This window comes from Thunnus albacares, chromosome 8 (assembly GCF_914725855.1).
Source record: "Thunnus albacares chromosome 8, fThuAlb1.1, whole genome shotgun sequence".
NCBI classification, from domain to species: Eukaryota; Metazoa; Chordata; class Actinopteri; order Scombriformes; family Scombridae; genus Thunnus; species Thunnus albacares.
The window spans coordinates 20,959,283-20,977,374 of record NC_058113.1 but is presented as its reverse complement, the minus strand read 5'-3'; the positions used below and the strand labels follow the sequence as shown (position 1 = coordinate 20,977,374).

At 40.2% G+C, this 18,092-nt stretch overlaps 2 protein-coding genes across 15 annotated transcripts in view; one reads left to right on the top strand and one right to left on the bottom strand.

Annotated features, from left to right (window-relative positions):
* Nucleotides 1-6,946, top strand: part of fam131bb (family with sequence similarity 131 member Bb) — a 54,347-nt gene extending 47,401 nt beyond the window's left edge. For all 12 annotated transcript variants that reach the window (XM_044360169.1, XM_044360167.1, XM_044360171.1 and 9 more), the window contains 3 exons: nt 12-322; nt 1,497-1,760; nt 3,325-6,946. In XM_044360169.1, coding sequence (XP_044216104.1) covers nt 12-322; nt 1,497-1,760; nt 3,325-3,540 — 791 coding nt within the window. In that variant the 3' untranslated portion in view covers nt 3,541-6,946. The remainder of the gene's footprint in view (nt 1-11; nt 323-1,496; nt 1,761-3,324) is intronic.
* Nucleotides 6,947-9,287: 2,341 nt separating this feature from the next.
* Nucleotides 9,288-18,092, bottom strand: part of clcn1b (chloride channel, voltage-sensitive 1b) — a 30,025-nt gene continuing 21,220 nt past the window's right edge. For 2 of the 3 annotated variants that reach the window (XM_044360071.1, XM_044360070.1), the window contains 15 exons: nt 17,448-17,532; nt 17,225-17,326; nt 16,454-16,538; nt 15,828-15,983; nt 15,629-15,698; nt 15,428-15,538; nt 14,313-14,526; nt 14,079-14,212; nt 13,498-13,679; nt 13,312-13,393; nt 13,139-13,221; nt 12,817-12,861; nt 12,584-12,688; nt 11,116-11,202; nt 9,288-10,830 (listed from right to left, as the gene is read on the bottom strand). In XM_044360071.1, coding sequence (XP_044216006.1) covers nt 10,372-10,830; nt 11,116-11,202; nt 12,584-12,688; nt 12,817-12,861; nt 13,139-13,221; nt 13,312-13,393; nt 13,498-13,679; nt 14,079-14,212; nt 14,313-14,526; nt 15,428-15,538; nt 15,629-15,698; nt 15,828-15,983; nt 16,454-16,538; nt 17,225-17,326; nt 17,448-17,532 — 2,000 coding nt within the window. In that variant the 3' untranslated portion in view covers nt 9,288-10,371. The remainder of the gene's footprint in view (nt 10,831-11,115; nt 11,203-12,583; nt 12,689-12,816; nt 12,862-13,138; nt 13,222-13,311; nt 13,394-13,497; nt 13,680-14,078; nt 14,213-14,312; nt 14,527-15,427; nt 15,539-15,628; nt 15,699-15,827; nt 15,984-16,453; nt 16,539-17,224; nt 17,327-17,447; nt 17,533-18,092) is intronic. The other variant, XM_044360072.1, reaches the window with a different exon arrangement.

Below are 18,092 nucleotides of genomic sequence, written 5' to 3'. Positions count from 1 at the left end.
TTTTTTTCCAGATCAGATATTGCATCACTCCTCAGCAGAGGTGTGGCCTCACACATATGTCTCCCAGGGACACTACTGCCTCTCCTCCTCTGATGCCTGGGAGCCGATCAACAATGATCCCTCCGGTGTGGCGTCTCCCCCTGCTGGCTCCTACGTTATGGGGAATGATGGGTATGATGGGCAAGCAGCAGCGCACTTCCTGTCGCAGCAACAGCAGCAACAGTTCAATCTCCAGCAGCAGAATCAACTACAACAGCTGCAGCAGATCCAACAGATCCAGCACTACCAGCAACAGCAGCTCCTGCAGTATCAGCAACAACAGGTGCAACGATAAACAGTTTAACATGGGGGTTGAGATTTGGTGTGTGAGCACATGTGCTGTTCCTTTACTGCATTTCAATAATGCATAAACCTTGAGCACCTGAGCAATCACTGATGATCAGGAGGGTCATTTCAGAAGTTCAGAGCAGAGACAGGCAGTGACAAAATATTGTCAATATTGTTTCTGCCTGCCTATTGTCAGGTAGAAACCTTTTAGTTCCAGGTTCATGTATAATGTCCATTCAAGGTTTACATGGTCCTCTATATCTTCAGAAATCTTTCTAACTCTTGAGTGTGTAAAACAATTTAAAAACCAACTAGATAAAATTCACTGAAAATCTCTGCTAAAAAGAAATGCTGTTTTTTGTGGCTCCTTAAGACATGTTAGAGAACAACTGGGATATTTTAAGTAACTCTTTATTTTACGAGTCTCATAGTTTCCTGTGATTTCTTAGAGGGGAACTGATATAACTAAATTTATAATAATGTTTCTGGAAAGGAAACAGTAATTTGGTATCAATTATTGAAAAAATTGAGTGTTCAGTTGGTAAAGATCTAATAAATGCTAGCATAACCTAAAAAAAAACTTTTCATAAACCACAGCAAGTCAGCTGAATGTGTAAAAATGTAAAATTTGTCAGACAAGTATGCATTGAACATAGAGAGTAAAGAGAGAGTAAAGTTTCCAATAATAGAGGGATAGTGAATGAATATTTACTCAGGTGAGTGTCAGTGGAGTATTGCTCTTCTAGAAATCACTACTCATAAACTCAACAGAACTAACTTAATTCAAAATTACTTTCTCACTTACATCCATCCAAAAGAGGCATTAGTTTTAGCTTTAAACAGCCTCAATCTCATATATTCATCAAAAAGCTGTTTAATTCTTCCTGTACACAAACAAAAGTAATATTGATCGGAGTCAAAGTCAGTAAATGTAATACTGTTTAGTTGATAATGTATTCCTTTCCTGAGCTACGTTCTTGGCTGCCAACACCAGGTTTTGTGTATTATTACAAACTGCTTGATATTGTGTGACCTCTGTCGTGTCAGTGTGTAATTAGACTCCAGTTGGAAAACAGGTTACAAACAAGCAACAGATCTCAGTCCTTCCTCTAACTCTTCCTCCTCGCTCCTCACTTCTTCTGATCACAGTTTCATCTCTCTGTTTCTAGTCGCTGGAGCACAGGCTGCACAGTGCCAACCACTCTTTGCAAGCGACGCCCAACAGCACCATCCACAGTCTGGTCCATCAGGTTCACCCACCGCTGGTCGATCTGTGGAACACAGGGCAGATGGAGGCCTATCAGACGGAGGCGGGAGGCTACATGGGTGTGGCGGCAGTGGTGGAGCCGAGCCTCTGCGTTCCCTCTGGAGACGAGATGGTGGGAACAGAACACTCCCCGCTGCTGGAGCAGCAGGAGGAAGAGGAGGTCAAGGTGAGGGTTGATTACATAAGTTTAGGACGGGTTCACAGTTTTTCAAGTCTGTCTATAAACAATTTTCAGGTGCCCAAATGAACACTGAAATAGATTTTTCTTTCCATAATCCTCTTGTTCATACTGGCCTTTAGAAGATCCCTTCATAATGCACTTACAATGTTAGTGATGGGAGACATAATCCACAAGCCTCTTTCTGTGCAAAAATGTATTTAAAAGTTTATTTTAAGCTAATATGAAGCTTCGGCCGTCCGAGTTAGTCAAATCAAGTAGATATCTTTCAATGTTACAGTCTTTTTAGTGCCAAAGTCCCTCTTTTTGTTACTATACTTCCACTGCAGCTCAACAGGGAAACACAAACAGGGAATTTGATGCTAAAAAGACTGTACATGTGGCAGATATCCACTTGATATGACTAACTCAGACTGCTGAAGCCTCATTTAAGCTTCAGATAAACTTTTAAATGCATTTTTGCAGAGAATAAATGTGTGGACACACTGTGAATTTTGACCCCCATCACTTACATTGAAAGCACATTTGAAAAGGTATGAACAAGAGGAATGATTACAGTGAGGGAAACCTCTTTCAGTCTTCATGTGGTCATCTGACTGTTGTTTTAAGACAGACTTAAAATATTTGTGAACCTATCCTTAAATATTTGATCCGTAGAGTGCTGAGCAGGCACTTAAAAGATCATCCATTAACTACAAATCATGTATCATTTACATTATTTATTCACCAAATCATCCTTATCATCCTAAATCATCCAGTTTTAAAGATTGATTTCCAGCCATGCAAGCAGCTATAGCTGGGTTTCAGTTTATGCCACTGTGGTAAGATAGAAAGTAGGTTATCATTAAGTCCTTTATGGAGCAACATTCTCTGTTTCCAGATTCATAATTTTGTGTTTTGGACTGTCAGCTGGACAAAACAAGCAATTTGAAAACATTGCTGTGTGCTCTGGGAATTTGTGGTGATCATTCTTCACTATTTTATGACTCAGAAATCTTAAATGTTTAAACTTCCTGAACGCACCAACAAGAAACAGCTTTTAAAACCGTCCCTGCTCACAACTACTGTACATCACCATATGAATATGATGTAACTGAAGAAGATAAATAAACAAACAATACGAGCCAAAAAATATTGAAAAAAAAAATACAGTTCTCAACCTTGGAATCACTGTAGCAGTTGTCATAACAAACTCACCACAAGGTCAGTTTTTTTTCACGAATGAGGTCAAGAATGAACTTCAAATGTCAACATTCAAGATGAAGTGGATGAGAAGTCCTTAATGTGCTGAAGTTGAATAGTTCAAGTATGTCCTGGTTGACCTTCATACTGGGAAATCAGTCGATAAACAGAAGACAGTTGGCAGTAATGTAAATATTATAATATTTGTAGTTGATGGGATAAAACCTGCAAAACCACCAGTATTGATCCTTCTTATGTTTAGTTGGTTAATTAGTAATTTATGCTGCAGTGCTAATGCTAAACAGCTACTGTGTGTGACCTAAGTTGACTGAACCTGCTGTGTGTGTTTCGCTCCGTCTGTCCTGATCAGGAGGAAGAGGTGACACTCTGCTTGGAGCCAGAGTCGGCCACGTTGACTCCGCCCACACAGCAAGGGGATGCCTCCGGTGGCAGTAGTCCAGGGCAACCGCCAGCAGAGCCAATCACAGAGCGGAAGGGCTCCGATGTCACCTCCGGCCTCGTTCAGACGCTAGAGGAGAGGGAAGAGGAGGAGGAGGGGCAGGCCGCTTCCATGGCAACCAACTGAGTTCCTGGCTGTCAAGAGACTCCTTATTACAAACTGACCAGGGAGTCAGCGAGGAATGAGCGTACTAATACAATATATATCTATTAATCTGTTCCTTTTCAGGTATCAAAAACACAGTTTTTTTGGTTGCGAGATGAAATGGTGAGAAACAGATTTGAAAGCGGGACTCACAATGAGAGAAGAGCTGATGCAACAAAGGACACCTATTTCTTTGTAAGCCTTACATCCCAAAGGTAAAAGAGGAGAGGAGAGCGGTGGAGAAACTGAAGAGCAGGAGCAGGAGAAGGAGGAGCGCCAACTGACCGTGACATTTCCATCAGGGAAATTAAACCACTTTGAGATCAAGAGGGAGGGGGGCGGGAAGGAAACATGCATGCTTTTTATGAAGACAAGCAACTCGACCCTGTCATCATCTTATAATGATAAAGAAAATCTAACATAACAAAACATTATGAGAATAATTTTGTAATAAAGAAAAAAACAAAACAAACAACAAAACAAAAATCTATGTATTAGTGTATGATAAGATATAATAGTTTTCCTTCAGGAGAACTACTCTGTTTACAGCTGTTACTCAACATATTAGATAGTGTTTAATCAAAATTTCCCTGTTACATCAAACACACACAGTATACTTTCATAGTCTGAACAATAGCAACCCAAACAATTTCACAAACGATTAAAATAAGCTGAGAAAATGTTGGCATTTCAGTGAAATGCGGTTTAACCCTCTAAAATATTAATACATAATAATAAATTCTTCTATCATGTTGTGGCACCAGGATGCCTGAGGCACAACCCAGGGACAGACCTGTCCTGCTGTCTGCACACACTAAACACTGCACAGATAAGGATTGTACTGTACGATAGTGTGCTTCCTACTCTGTCTCTCTGTATGCATGTTTCTTCAGAGTACTATGGAGTATCTGTACTATACAGCACTGTATAGACTTTGCACTGACCCATAGTATCCCAGGTGGGGCCTGCGGTGCGGCTTGAATGGCAAGATTCACGGCGCGAATGACGGAGAAATAAAGACAGAGCCGCATAAGCGAATCTCTTTTGCACTGATGCAATCCAACAGATCTGAGGTTGTCTCTGGACTGTTGACGTTACCCGATTCCCACTCTGAAAGCTTTCAGCACCACCGACAACCAAAACCGAGCCACTTAACAACATGAACCCTCAGCTGCTTTTTCCATAGACGTAGTCGTGATTAATTGAGGATGACAACCACTATTTTGAATGTACTGGAAGACAGATGGCAGTACATGATCCGAGGCCGTTCTAAACCTTATTTTTTTTTATGTCTCTCCGCGGCCCACATGGGAGAGAATCAAATGCTTTCTTGAGAAGCAAAAGATAAACAAGGGATTCTGTGGGAAGGAGCTGTTGGAAACGGATTCATTGCTGGCTCACGTAGACCACCACTACACACACATACACACACACACACATAAAAAAAAAAAAAAAAATCACACATGAATATCTAAATTGTAACCAGCAATAGACAGGCAAAACACTGGCTTCCCAACAGACCAGTGCCAGCTCTGTCGTATAGATGTAAATAGTCTGAGTATATAAAAATCGATTCTCGCTCACAGTCACAACTGTTCTAGTACAGTATGATTTATTTATTTTTTTACACCTCTTGGTCCCGCTTTATTTTGGGATTGCTCTTCAATTGCTCACAATTTAGGCCTGGATTTTATTTATTTTTTAATGTGTAACACCATACAAAGACAAACAGAGATCAAAACAGAGGAATGTTTGTGTTGTAAATAGAGCGATCAGTCCGAAACTGGAGGGCGGATCCATCATCATCCACAGGAGAAACAAAGGTCAGTAGGTGTGTAGGCTCACGGGGATACCGTAACCCCCGTGTGCCGCTCAATCAGCCAATCAGGGAACAGAACAGAAGACTAGAACTGAACACTAGAGCTGAATAGATCGGCGTCTTCCTGCTCATCGTGATTACTGTGAAGCAGCTGCCTGGAGTGTGATAGTGATTATAATGATGTTTGAGGAAGCATGTTTACATTTTTTCTTTACTTTTTTTTTTTTTTTTTTTTTATTCTTTTGCCTGAGGAAGAATGGGTGTTTTCCAGCGAGGAGGGGAGTTAAACAGAAACAGTGAAGAGAGACTTTCTGTGCATGACTCACTGACGAACTTTACAACAAAATACAACCACTGTTTTCATCTTTTCTCTGTTGGGGAGCAACTTCTCCTCTCACTTTTATGATTGTGTGAGAAACTTTTAAGATATATATATAAATATATATATATATATAAAAACATGGTTTATTGACTTGAATGAATTTATTTATTGATTGCTTCTTTATGCAATGTTGGGACAATGTTTATTTTTCTACTAACTTGTTGAAATCCCTTCCAGTATAAGTTAGAATAGGTGTCATGGTTGTAAAGCAGTCTTGTTTTTGTCTAGTTTTGAGCACTTTACACTGAGAAAAAAAAACAAAAAAAAAACTACCTTGACACCTTGGTGAGAGATTAGAAACAGATAGTTTGGCAGCTCTCAATTATAAAGAATCTATCATTTTATTTCACTTCAGGAGTCCCTGTTTAGTGACTCTGGCAGGTAAAAAAAAAAAAAAACAAGCTAATAGGGCTCAAAACTGCAAACAGAATGTCTTTACACAATGGCACATATTCATTTATTTATTGAACAATTACTTGGTGGGGAGGAATAACGTGACAGCTTGTACAGAGTCTATAATTTCATGTGGGTACCAACCCCTCTGGGAGCAGTATCTTTTTCTTTTATGAGTCAGAGTCTCTTGGTTTTAAAGATGTTAATGTGGTGGAAAGATTATTTCGCTTTATATTTGTTGATGGTAACAATTGCTAGGCTTATTTGGGCGTAACTAAAAAAAAAAAAAGTTATTAGTTCATAAGGAAACATGCATGGACTTGATGAAAAACCAGAAAAGACACTGCTTCGATTTGGGTTATTTTAATGCTTTTTCCTTTTTGTTTATCAAAATCTCAATGAATGAATAAACTAATAACAAGAAGCCAAATATATTTCTGTGGATGTTAAGGTTTACTGATCACGTCTTTGTTAACCGACTGGTTTGCAGTTGAGTTTCTCTTTTTGTATAATTCTACTGCCTTCTTCCAAGAATTTCAGTAACTTGTCTGCAGGCATGACGCTCAAATCTGCTTCTGGACCTCTGCCTTTCTCCTTCTCTTTCTCTCTTTCTCTCTCTTTGTATCTCTTCTGTGTATTTGTGTCTCTCTGTCTATCTGTCTGTCTGTCTGTGTACGGTAAGATGTCTGCTGTCATGTTGGAAGAATCACTGCCTGAAAAAAAAAAAAAACCTAAAAAAGTTTTCAACCAAAGGAGATTTGAGGCAATCATAGATATAATTTGGACGTGTGTGGCAAAAAAACAAAACAAAAACGTAACCGCTGTATAAAACGCTGTGTAAAATTGGAGAGCTTCTGTAAAAGTCTGTATAGAATTGGGTTTATTTATTTGAAATGAGGCAGTGTGGCTGGTGATACCAGTCTACACTCATAACACTCCCACCTATGCATGCTTGTTGGACGGTTGTCACAGGATGGTTCTTCCATGTGGTCCCCCCTCCTCCTCCCCCCTTTCTCCTCTTCTGTCAACAACTCTCCGTTTCTTCCCGTTTCTCTTCCGTTCCCCTCTTTTTCCTGCACGACAGAACCTCCCACACCCCTCCGGCTCCTTTACCTGTCTCCTCTTCTTTTCCTCCAGTGGAGAAAGAGAAAATAAACAAACCAACAAATGGCATTTCTTGTGCATATGTGTGGATATCTCTTCCAGGGTCTGATAATTAAATTCTCACACATTCACCCAGTGGAGGATTTAGTGATTTAGGGGTCCCTGGCAAACACCGTCTTGCCTTATTTTAACCCTTTCTCTAACTGGGAATATTGGTATAGGCAGTTCTAGAAGAAGTACTCAAAACTGTTTTCTTAAGTAAAACTAGTAATACTGCACAGTACAAATACTGTAAAAGTAAGAGTCCTGCATTCAAATGTTTACTTAAAGTAAAGAAAGATATTATTCAGTTCCTCCAGGAGTTTTTTTGTGATTATTGTGGCCAAAAATGTTTGATTTTGCAGTGGCTTTTCCTAGAAATTGTGATACAATTTGCAATGTTTTATGTGGTCTTACTGCAGTAAAATTGCAGAATTTGGGAAAAATTGCAAGAAAAGGAAAATTATTTTTTTTAAAACTACTACCAACGAAGAGCCATATGTACATCCTGCACACTGCAATGATGTAAGTTACCACGACACAAAATGCTACAATTGATCCAAATCACAAGTGGTCTGTTGATTTGAATTTAGAAAAATTGCAATGAGATGTCAGGCAATTTGTGTTAATTATTACGACCACAAGATTTTCTGGAGGGACTATCAGCACAATGAACTTAAATTTACTCAACATCTCTTCAAGGTGGAGCTTTTAATTCTTATATAATGGTGGATAGTTTAATCAATAATAATGCATCATATTTTATTTTGTGAGTAAAATCTGAATCTGCAGCGTAACCAGTAACATTTATCTGTCAGGTAAATGCAGTGGTTCAATGTTTACCTCTGAAGTAGAATTATACAGTTGCATATTTTTTAAGCGCTTTAGAGCATTTTGTAAGTTATTTTGGGGTAAATTGAGTTAGAACAGTAACATAATTCAGTATTTTTCATATCTAAACATCATAATAAATCTATAGCTGTTTGGGGCCCTTTTAGTTTGGGGCCCAGGCAGTTGCCTACCTTACCCAATGGTAAAGTCTGCCCCTGCGTGCAATCCTTAGATCCGTAACACATGTGATATGTCTTTTTTTAAACCGAGTTTTAGCAGCAGCTGGTGTCTCTGGCCAACTCATGGTGGTTGTCAGACAAAACAGCAATCACAGAGGAACTGGCAGCAGTGTAATCCAGCCTGTCATGCTTTTTCAAAAACATTCCTCTCCAGTCAGTCCTTATCATGGATTTTATGCCAGGAGAATATTAATGACAAATTCTCAGAGACAAGCCTCTCCTAACTGCTTATTTGTTCAGGCTCACGTAGGAATCAGAGACTAAACACTCTGTTGACCTTCACAGCACAAAAATGTTAATGCTCAAAAGATATTTTCAAGCTTAAATGCAGGAACGCTCTCATGGATACAGTGATTTAGCCACGCTAGCAGGCTAACTCTAGAGATAGCAAAATATGTTTGTCCACCACTTTGGTCCAGACTGATATCTCAACAATTGTTGGATGGATTGCCATAAAATCTTGCTCAAACATTCATGGTGCTCAGAGAATGAAGCCCACTGACTTTGGTGATCCTCTAGTGTCACCATGATGTTCACATTTTTCGTTTTTAGTGAAATATCACAACAAATGTTGAATGGATAGCCATGAAATTTGGTACAGACATTAATTTCCCCCTCAAGATGAATTGTAATAACTTTCATAATCCCCTATTTTTTCATCTAGCGCAACCATCAAGCCAAGATGTGCTGTTTATGACCAAATACTTGCAAAATTGTGATGATAACCCATCCGCCTCAGCTGTACTTAGTGTTTGATACTAAATAGCAAATGTTAACATGCTAAGACGCAAAACTAAGATGTTGTACAATATAAACATTGTACCTACTAAATATCATGTTAGCATTGTCATTGTGAGCATGTTAGTGTGGTGACGTTAGCATTTAGCTCAAAGCACAACTGTGCTGTTGCTAGGCATGGAACGAAATGAAAGTTTCAGGTCACAGCTCTCCTGGCCAAAATAATCGCGATTCATATCAACCATCAAAATGTGTTTAAAACTCTTAAAATGACACTGAAACATACTGGAATCGCTTTACCTTACATTTTGTTAAGAAACAAATATTTTTTATTGCATCACAGATAGGACACATCTTTTTTTTAGTGAAAAACAATCAAACAATGACTGGCTGCAGGCTGCCACTTGTGACAATTCAAAATAAATCAGGAAATCATAATAGGACTGCACTTATAGCTAGCTTTTTCAAGTCACTTGTGAGGATATTTCACAATTGTCCTGATTCACAATTATCTCGAGAATAGAAATTCACCACGATCAAATTATTGTGAGTGTTTTTTATCTTGATCCGCAATAAAATCTTTTATCCTCCCATTGCTAGCCGTAACTTCACAGAGCAGCTAGCATGGCCGTAGCCTCTTCTGTTATTGTTGTAAAAAGTTAAAATAAGCTACTGGACCGTTTATTTACCATTTATTATTGTTAAAAATTACAGATGTTATAGGTGATTTGAATATTTATGATCAAATGAGCAAATATATGATAAATATAAGTTATAATTTAAAATTAATCTCAATCAGTAAACTTTAAATGCATGATCACTTTGACCTTTAGGTCAAATTAATTAAGTCTTTATCAATATATCATTCCATTATTACATTTCATTGCTGTCAGTTCATTTTTCTTAAAGGTACTTAATGAAATTAACATAACATACAGCTATTCAACATTTCCAAGATATGGATGGACATTGAACATTAGCCTATATGTAGGACTGAAGTTTATCTGTCTACAGTTCAAAAGACACAGGAAGGCACCTGAGATTTTGAGAGTGAAAAAAGTGAGACTGTCGTAAGAGTAGAAAAAATCCTGTACTACAAGTGTCAGGAGCATTGTGTGCACCGACTTGTCCTGCTCGCTGAGAGCTGAATGTCTGTGAGGGCTGCAGGTGGGCCCGATTCCCCCGTCCAAAGAGCAGCTCTGTCTCTGGGAGAAGGACTGAAATAAAAAGAGGTTAAAAAAGTCTTTCTTTTTGAAGCCCTGGGCCTCCTATATAGGCTCATCTGACTCCTCGCTCTCCCTCTCTTCCTGCAGGGAGGACAGTGTGAGATTAGGGCTGGTGGGTGACGCAGGAGAGGCAGAAGGTGACGATGAGGTAGGGGAGGAGGTAGAGGGGGTCTCTGGGTCCTGCGGAGCGCCTTCAGCTCCTCTTGTGGCAGAGATGCCACTGCTGCTCCCCACGCTGCTGGGGGAGGAGGAAGCATCGCAATCAGTTGCTCCTCTTGAAGATGACACCTTCCCTTGTGAATCATCCTTGGACTCCCTCCTCACCAGCTCCCCCTCCAGTCTGCTTCCCTCCCCCCAAAGTTCCCTTTCCCGGGTGGGGGACGAAGGGCTGGATGAGGGAGGCTGGTGCTTTTTGGTTTTCCTGCTGGCGTCTCTGAAGCTGGCCAGAGGGGGACGAAGCCTCACCCCGCTACGAGTTGAGCCCTCTATAGCCTTCTGTAGCTGTTAGAAGAGAGAAAGAGGTTGACACATCTACAGAGGCAAATCATAAAGCAAAGAAACACTTGTTACTAAAGTGAACATCCAGAGAGAGGAGTTGTGAGGGCGGTTGATGGAATAACTGCATGAATCAGAGCGTAAAGCATGATGCACCCAGTGACAGAACAACTGCCCACAACATGAGATCATCATAGCGCACTGTCATGCTACATTACAGGATCAAACCAAGAGAGGTGACAAAAAACATGCAGATAAAGAAAAAATGAGGAGAAAAAATGGTGGCTTTACCTCTTTTAGAGCCACGACACCCACCAGCTTTCCAATACTGGTGACATAGGCGTGACTGAGACCCAGCAAAGAGAACAGAGTGTGGGTCTGAGTAATGGGAGAGAGGAGGACATGATCCAGTCAGTGTTAAATGTATTGTACTGTAACAGTATTCTGCTTGCATGGCTGCACCGTTCCTTGTAAACAATTTCTCTCCAAGTTAAAAAAAAAGAAAAAATCGCATTATAGCATAGCATGAGTCACAGCATAATATTCAAGGTTCAGGATCCAAAGCTGTAATGTCACATCCACAGAGAACACGCTGCATTGTACAATTAAATTCTTAGTTTGCTGCTCCAATTTCCATTCATAAGAAATAAAAAAAAACATAAAGGGGTAGTTGCTTAGAGACAGATTTTTTTTAAAAAAAGTCAAAAGCAACAGAAGCAGATATCCTGACTTTTAGTGTCTAGTAGGGGTAAAGCTGTAAAAACAATGGATCCAACATTTCACATGATGCAACATGAGAGCATCTGTTCTTTCTGGTAAATGCTCATGTTTGTCAAACACCACAACCCCAGTTTTTAATTCAGACTTTTTGTTAAAATTTCTCAAGCAGAGATAACCCTGATTACATCACTATAACATAATCAGGGTTATTTTCTCAAACTTTGAAGCGCTTCCTCCAGAGTCACAGAAGATCCTGTATAACTGTTTTCACAGACTGAACTGAGTAAACTGAACTTAATGTGTGAAATCAGTGGAGCACCCTTTTAAAAAGTATAAAACAAAGAAAGCTGGAGCAGTGGAATGCAAACAAAATAAAAACAATTTGATAAGTTAACAAAAAATTAAGCATAAAAATGATACTAAAATGAATAGTTTGACCTTTTTGAAAACATGTTTATTTCCACTCTCATATCTGTCAGTTAAAGATGAAACTGGAGCCAGGAGACAGTTAGCTTTAGCTTAGCATAAAGACTGGACGTGGTATGCTGCACTGTTACGGGGGGTTATGAGGCAGATTATTTCTTGGACTGGAGCGGTGACATCCTGAAGTTCCTGCTTGTTAAGTGGCAACACTGCGATGTGTCATTTTAATAGTTCTGCTTTTGTACGGATTAAACAACTGAGATATGGCGTGTTTTTTTAGTGAGTTTTAGACGTGCTGATAGGTGGGTTTTGTTAACTTTGCACACAGCCAGGCTAGCTTGTTCACTCTGTTTCTAGTCTTTATGCTAAGCTAAGCTAATTGGCTGCTGACTGTGGCTTCTTTTTGATGTACAGACATGAAGGAGGCATTGAAATTCTCATCTAATCAGCAAGAAAGCGAATATGCATATTTCCCAAAATGTTTAACTATTCATTTAAAATCTGCTATTTGGAAATATGACATGATAGTGAACCTGCATGAATTATAAATGCATAAGTGTCCGTGTACATTATCTTTGCAGGTCACGACACATTGCCCAGGCATTGTTGTATTCACCTTGTGCAGGGAAGTTCTTTCCACCAGCTGAAATGGGGAGGGGTCTATACGTATCTGCTCCATATCAACTGGTTTATCCATCTCTGCCTCTTCCCAGGCTTTGATCTGCATCAGTCAATCACATAGAGACATAGAGATGGACTCACGGTAAACAAAGCTTCTAGTTATTAATTAGGATGGTTTGATTGTCTCATTGTTGGCTGTGTGGATGCTGAATCAATAAAGTACAGTACCTCCTCTGGGGACATGGTGTCAGTCAACGTAGGGGGGGAGGTCTCCTGAGGAAAAGAGAGGACAACAAAGAGCAAGGGTCAGTTTGAACATTTATACAGATGATGGTAAGATGCTGTCTGGTGGTTTTATGGCATCATCCACTGCAAAACATGTCAACTCCACCATGTATACATGATGTCATGCTCCTCCCATCACATTAGCAAGGTTGGCTCAAGCTCCAAGCTGTCACTACCAACTCCACAGCAGATCAGTAATGTGATGCTCCTCTGAGGTTTTCGGGTCAAAGTAATAAGTATGCAAGGTTGATCTCAGCAGGCATACCTGAGTTTCAGTCATGCCCGACGATGATGTGGTGGAGAAGAGTCTCTGAAGGGTCCTCCTGACAGATGGTAGCTTGCGCCTGTCTGAGGACGTAGTATGGCAACATGTGTAAGAGGTGAAAGGAAGTGACATTTGATGGGTGAACCTTTCTTTATGTGCAGTGGAAATGTTACCTGAGCTTGTGTGATTGGTGGACGGCTCCTGAGGTCTGGGGGTTTGGATGGGCCCATTACATTCATCCTGCACTGCAGCAGTCTGGGGGCAAAACATAGTGTGTAAATGCATCATACATTTTTGAAACAAACACTTTCTATGCTCAAGATGCACCGTTGAGTCAGTTTATGTTTTGTTTTTTTGACCTTGTCTGTGCTCTGCTCTCCGCCCTCCTCGTCTACAAAAGTGAAGGACTCCCAGCTGACTTTGGAGCCCTGGCCCGGTGAACTCTGACCTCTTTCAAAGACTCGCCTCGCTGGTGAAAGCCACCAGTCGAAAACAGCTTGAAGCTCTGTTCTCTCGATGGAGCCCAGAAGAATCATAGACTCTACGGGGAGAAATTTTTTCAGTTTTTAGTTGTTTTTTTTATTTTTTATTTTTTGTGATATGCAAGACTTTTTCTTATTTTCCTTCCAGGTGACTCTAACGTGTTGATTAGTGAGCTTGAGAAATTCTGGTAAGTGGATTATTTTACCTCTGTGTGAAGCCAGGCTAGCTGTTTCCCCCTGCTTCAAGTTTTTATGCTAAGCTAAGCCAATTGTCTCATGGCTGTAGCTCCATATTTAACAGACAGTTATGAGAGTGGTATCAATCTTCTCATCTAATTCCTCACAAGAAAGCAAATATCCATACTTCCCAAAATATCAAACTATTTTCTTTAACAATAAGTATATATGGAACAAAATTGAAGCATTAAGAACCAATATAAAGATGTAAGTCCCTCCACCTCTAGAGTCGACCAGGGGGATGGTTTTCAGTGTTGTGGTTTCTAGCAGATGGTTCAATTCCCGAAAGGTGGATTGAGACGACAAGAACTTCACTCTGCGTACCATAATGTCCTCCACAAAGATGTTGTACTTGCTGGGGAAGGCAGAGACATCATGAAACAATAACTGACTGTCTTACAACAGTAGCTGTATGGAAAACTCGAACACCACATTGAACAGAGTTCACGCTTTACCTGATGTGCCCGAGGGCCAGCTCAGGCAGATAGGGCAGCTTCTTCACCTGGATGATGGAGTCATAGAGAGAAGGCTGCAGACCTTGGGCCACCATGTTTGCTAAGATGACCGCCACCATCATGGGCAGGATGTGGGAGATTTGACCGGTCAGCTCAAAGCAGATTACCGCAGTGGAAACCGTATGTGTGACGGCCCCTGTCATCGCTGCCGCACCTGGTAGAGAGCAGAGGGGAGGACATAAGTGGTAGGCTGTGGGTCAAGTACTATCCCTCTGTATTATTATTCCTCCATCTGATTCCTCTTTGACTGACAAAGAGACTATTTAGGGTTGAAGCATTGGTTGAGGAACAGGTTTACCATGCTCAGTTGGACATCAAATTTAAGACTTTTAAATGATTTTAGCTTTAATTTGGGTAACAAGCACTACAAAGTTCTTACAGTCCAGAAAGTCTTATGGGCAGGTGTGTCGGATCATTAACTCTGACTGTGAAAGGACTACATAATGCTACACACTGTCAATCACTTGTACTCACTTTATTAATGACATTTCAATCATCAGAGACCATCATGAGGCAAGATTCTTGCAGGATTTTTGTCATCTTTCCTCATGAGAGGTCTGAGGACCGAAATGTTGTTAGTGAAGTGAGTACAGTGATTTTTGATCCTTTCACAGTTTTCATTTGAGAAATCATGTGTGAGGTCTCATAATTGTGTGTCTGATGTTATAGTTTAACGTGTAAAGTGAGCAGAGGCTCTTTAGCTACTGTGCGCTTTAAAAAGTTGAAGTTGGAAATTCTAATAAACTGGCATATTTTTAGGTACAATTACAACATCATATTCAAGACTACAAAGCATAGAGGTCTAATTTTGACCAAAGATATTACCAAGTCAAGCGAAAGTGGTTAAATTGCTTCTACACTGCTGCGAAATCAACATTATTGACACTACTGAGTTACGGCTATTATGGGAAGTATGAAGGCCAGGACAGTCAGAGGAGCAGAGGACGGATGGTGAATATTGCTGCTACATTCAAGGCAATATTTCTACTATAAACTCTACAAGAAATCTCAAGGCCTATCGGACCCAGAATAAAGCACTAATGTTTGAGACTGACCAATGACAGCGTAACCTCCCGGCAGGATGCGGTAGACTATCCCATCAAATAGGATTCCGTTTGGGAAAAGAGTGGCCATGATCTCCCCTACAAGGCGGCCAAAAGCAGCTCCTTGAGGAGAGAGATAAGGTGCACTGGTAAAGACAAATTGAACTGAAGCTCAGCAGGAGATACTGCACTCGCATTACAAAATCCTCTTACCTAATATGAACACTGGCATAAAGGCACCCGAGGGGATGGGCATTGTGGTGGAAACTGCTGACATCCAGAACTGCAACACAAAAACAGGATCAAGGTAGCATCAACACAGATGAGGTTTTTTTTTTCCCAGAGGTTTTTCATGCTATCACATATTTCAAGGCAACACCTACTGTACACAGCAGGAGGGAGGGAGAGATACCTTCATGACGACAAAGAGGAGGAGGATGACAAAGACGCTGACGTGAGGATGAAGCCATGCAGATGAGCGACCCAGGCCTGGCGGAGCAGGAGATCCTGAAATTTTGGTCCAGGTGAAATTATCAAACAGGGAGTTGATACACTCCCTGGGCATCAGCTGTTGGAGGAAACAAAAGGACATTGTAAAATAGTTTTTTCCACAAATCCTTTTTCAAAGAGCAGGTGCAAGATACTCAATGAAGTAAAAATGGAGAGTAGATTAAAGCTCCCAAATCTATATTGGACTTAAAAAAGGCGATGCATCATTCCTACCAGGTTCTCATCAGAAAAAAGGCCAACATGACTAAGGAAAAGGTATATAAAGACCTAAAGCTGATTATATCATATTGATGTCAAGTTAAGTGGTCAGACAAAAAATGTACAAAAAAACTTACAAATAAAATTCGAAATAATTGCATATAGGTAAAAGAAAACACAAAATATTTAAAATGAGTGGTACAGCATATTATGACAAATCTACACAATCTAGACTCCACTGACTGCCTTTTCAAAAATATCACAAATATTAATGAACACACATCAAATAGAAACGGGAGATTGAGTCTAATATCTGTTGTGCTTTCTAACCTCTCCAGCCATAAACTGTCCAAATCCAGGAGGAAACGTTAAGGTGGCGATGATCAGTGTCACTGCACCTGGATAGATCAATCGACTGGCCATACACGCACACACAAATGCACAAAAACACACACACACACACACACACAAATACACAGAGTCATTCACTGGAAACCCGACATTCTCAGAAACCTACAACATGGCTCGTGATAGAAATGAGAGTGTACCAACACTGATTGTACGGCTCTCCTGGTGCTGCTGCCGGCCGCTCTCTAATGGTGGAGACTAATGTTCCCTGACTGTTGAGTCTCGGAGGATAAGTGAATCTCTCCATTGAGTGAATAACTGGCTGAAAGGTTGTTAAGGCTTTGCTGCTGTCCTGGCCAGTGTTGTGAGACTGATGAGTTCGGTGAGTGGAGCTGAGATACATTAGGAATAATTGGATTTGAATGCGCAAATGGTTTGAGTTCCTGGGAACATGGTCTGTTACCAGAATCATGGTGGTTTAGGAGCCGAATACCACATTAACCCACAGCAGCAAGGAAGTCACGGCAATGTTTATGTGTGTGCGTCAGTCTGACTTATCCTACTTTTGGGGACACATTTAAGACTAAAGACTAATTGAGGACGGCTTGTCGAATCGGGGACATAAGCTGTGTCCACATTTGGGAAAAAGCTGTGTCAGTGGTTATATTTAGGGTAAGTCTCCAGGAAATGACTAAGGCTATGCGATGTCCCCAAAAGTGACTTAAGTAAATGTGTGTGTGTAGGGAATCTTACTGCTTAGTCAGAAAGCGTGTGAGCGCCGTCGGTCTTCTCATGAAGAGAACCACCTGTCTGTTCAGGTAGACAAAGAACGCCCCCAGGAAGCCGCATGAGATCCTAAAACATGGAAGAGAAATCTTTGAGCTAAACTTCAAAATACTGTACACACACACACACACACACACACACACACACACACACGCGTACGTGGAACATATGTACTCACAAATATCCTCACCCTATTATTGCAAATGCAGGCAGCTCCTGCAGGTCAAAAGGGAAATCCATCCGGAAGTTGGTTTTGAAGAGAGCTGTGATTGTGACTAAGAGACAAGACAATGTTATGAAAAACCAAACAATCTCTCTACTGTAATGTTTCTACATTTCTGTGCTCATTTTCTTGAGTTTAGGTTGTATTTTTTTGCACAACTTAAAATTAAACAAAGAGGGTAAATAATACCACAGAATACATCCTGCAGGAGGCGGGAAAAAGGTAACACTTAACTTTAAGTCTTACTATTCAGCATTTATAAGCAGTATAAATACATTTAATAAATGTTTTATAACACATTATAATGTAGTTATAAGCAGATATAAAGATATTTTTAAATATAGTTTATTGTTAAGTATTTGTCAACAATCATGACTTCTCCAGTGAAGACATATTTTATATTATTACAACTGTGTTTTACTGTTTATACACCACCTCTACTCATGGAAGCCCACAGGGGGAGTTATAGTTTATGACAAATACAAATACATTAATAAACACTTACAGTATATCTGCTGACAACTACATTAGTAGTGTTATAAACCATTTATTAACAGTTTATACACTGCTTATGCTAAATAGGAGCTTTAAGGAGCTTTTAGGGAGGATGTA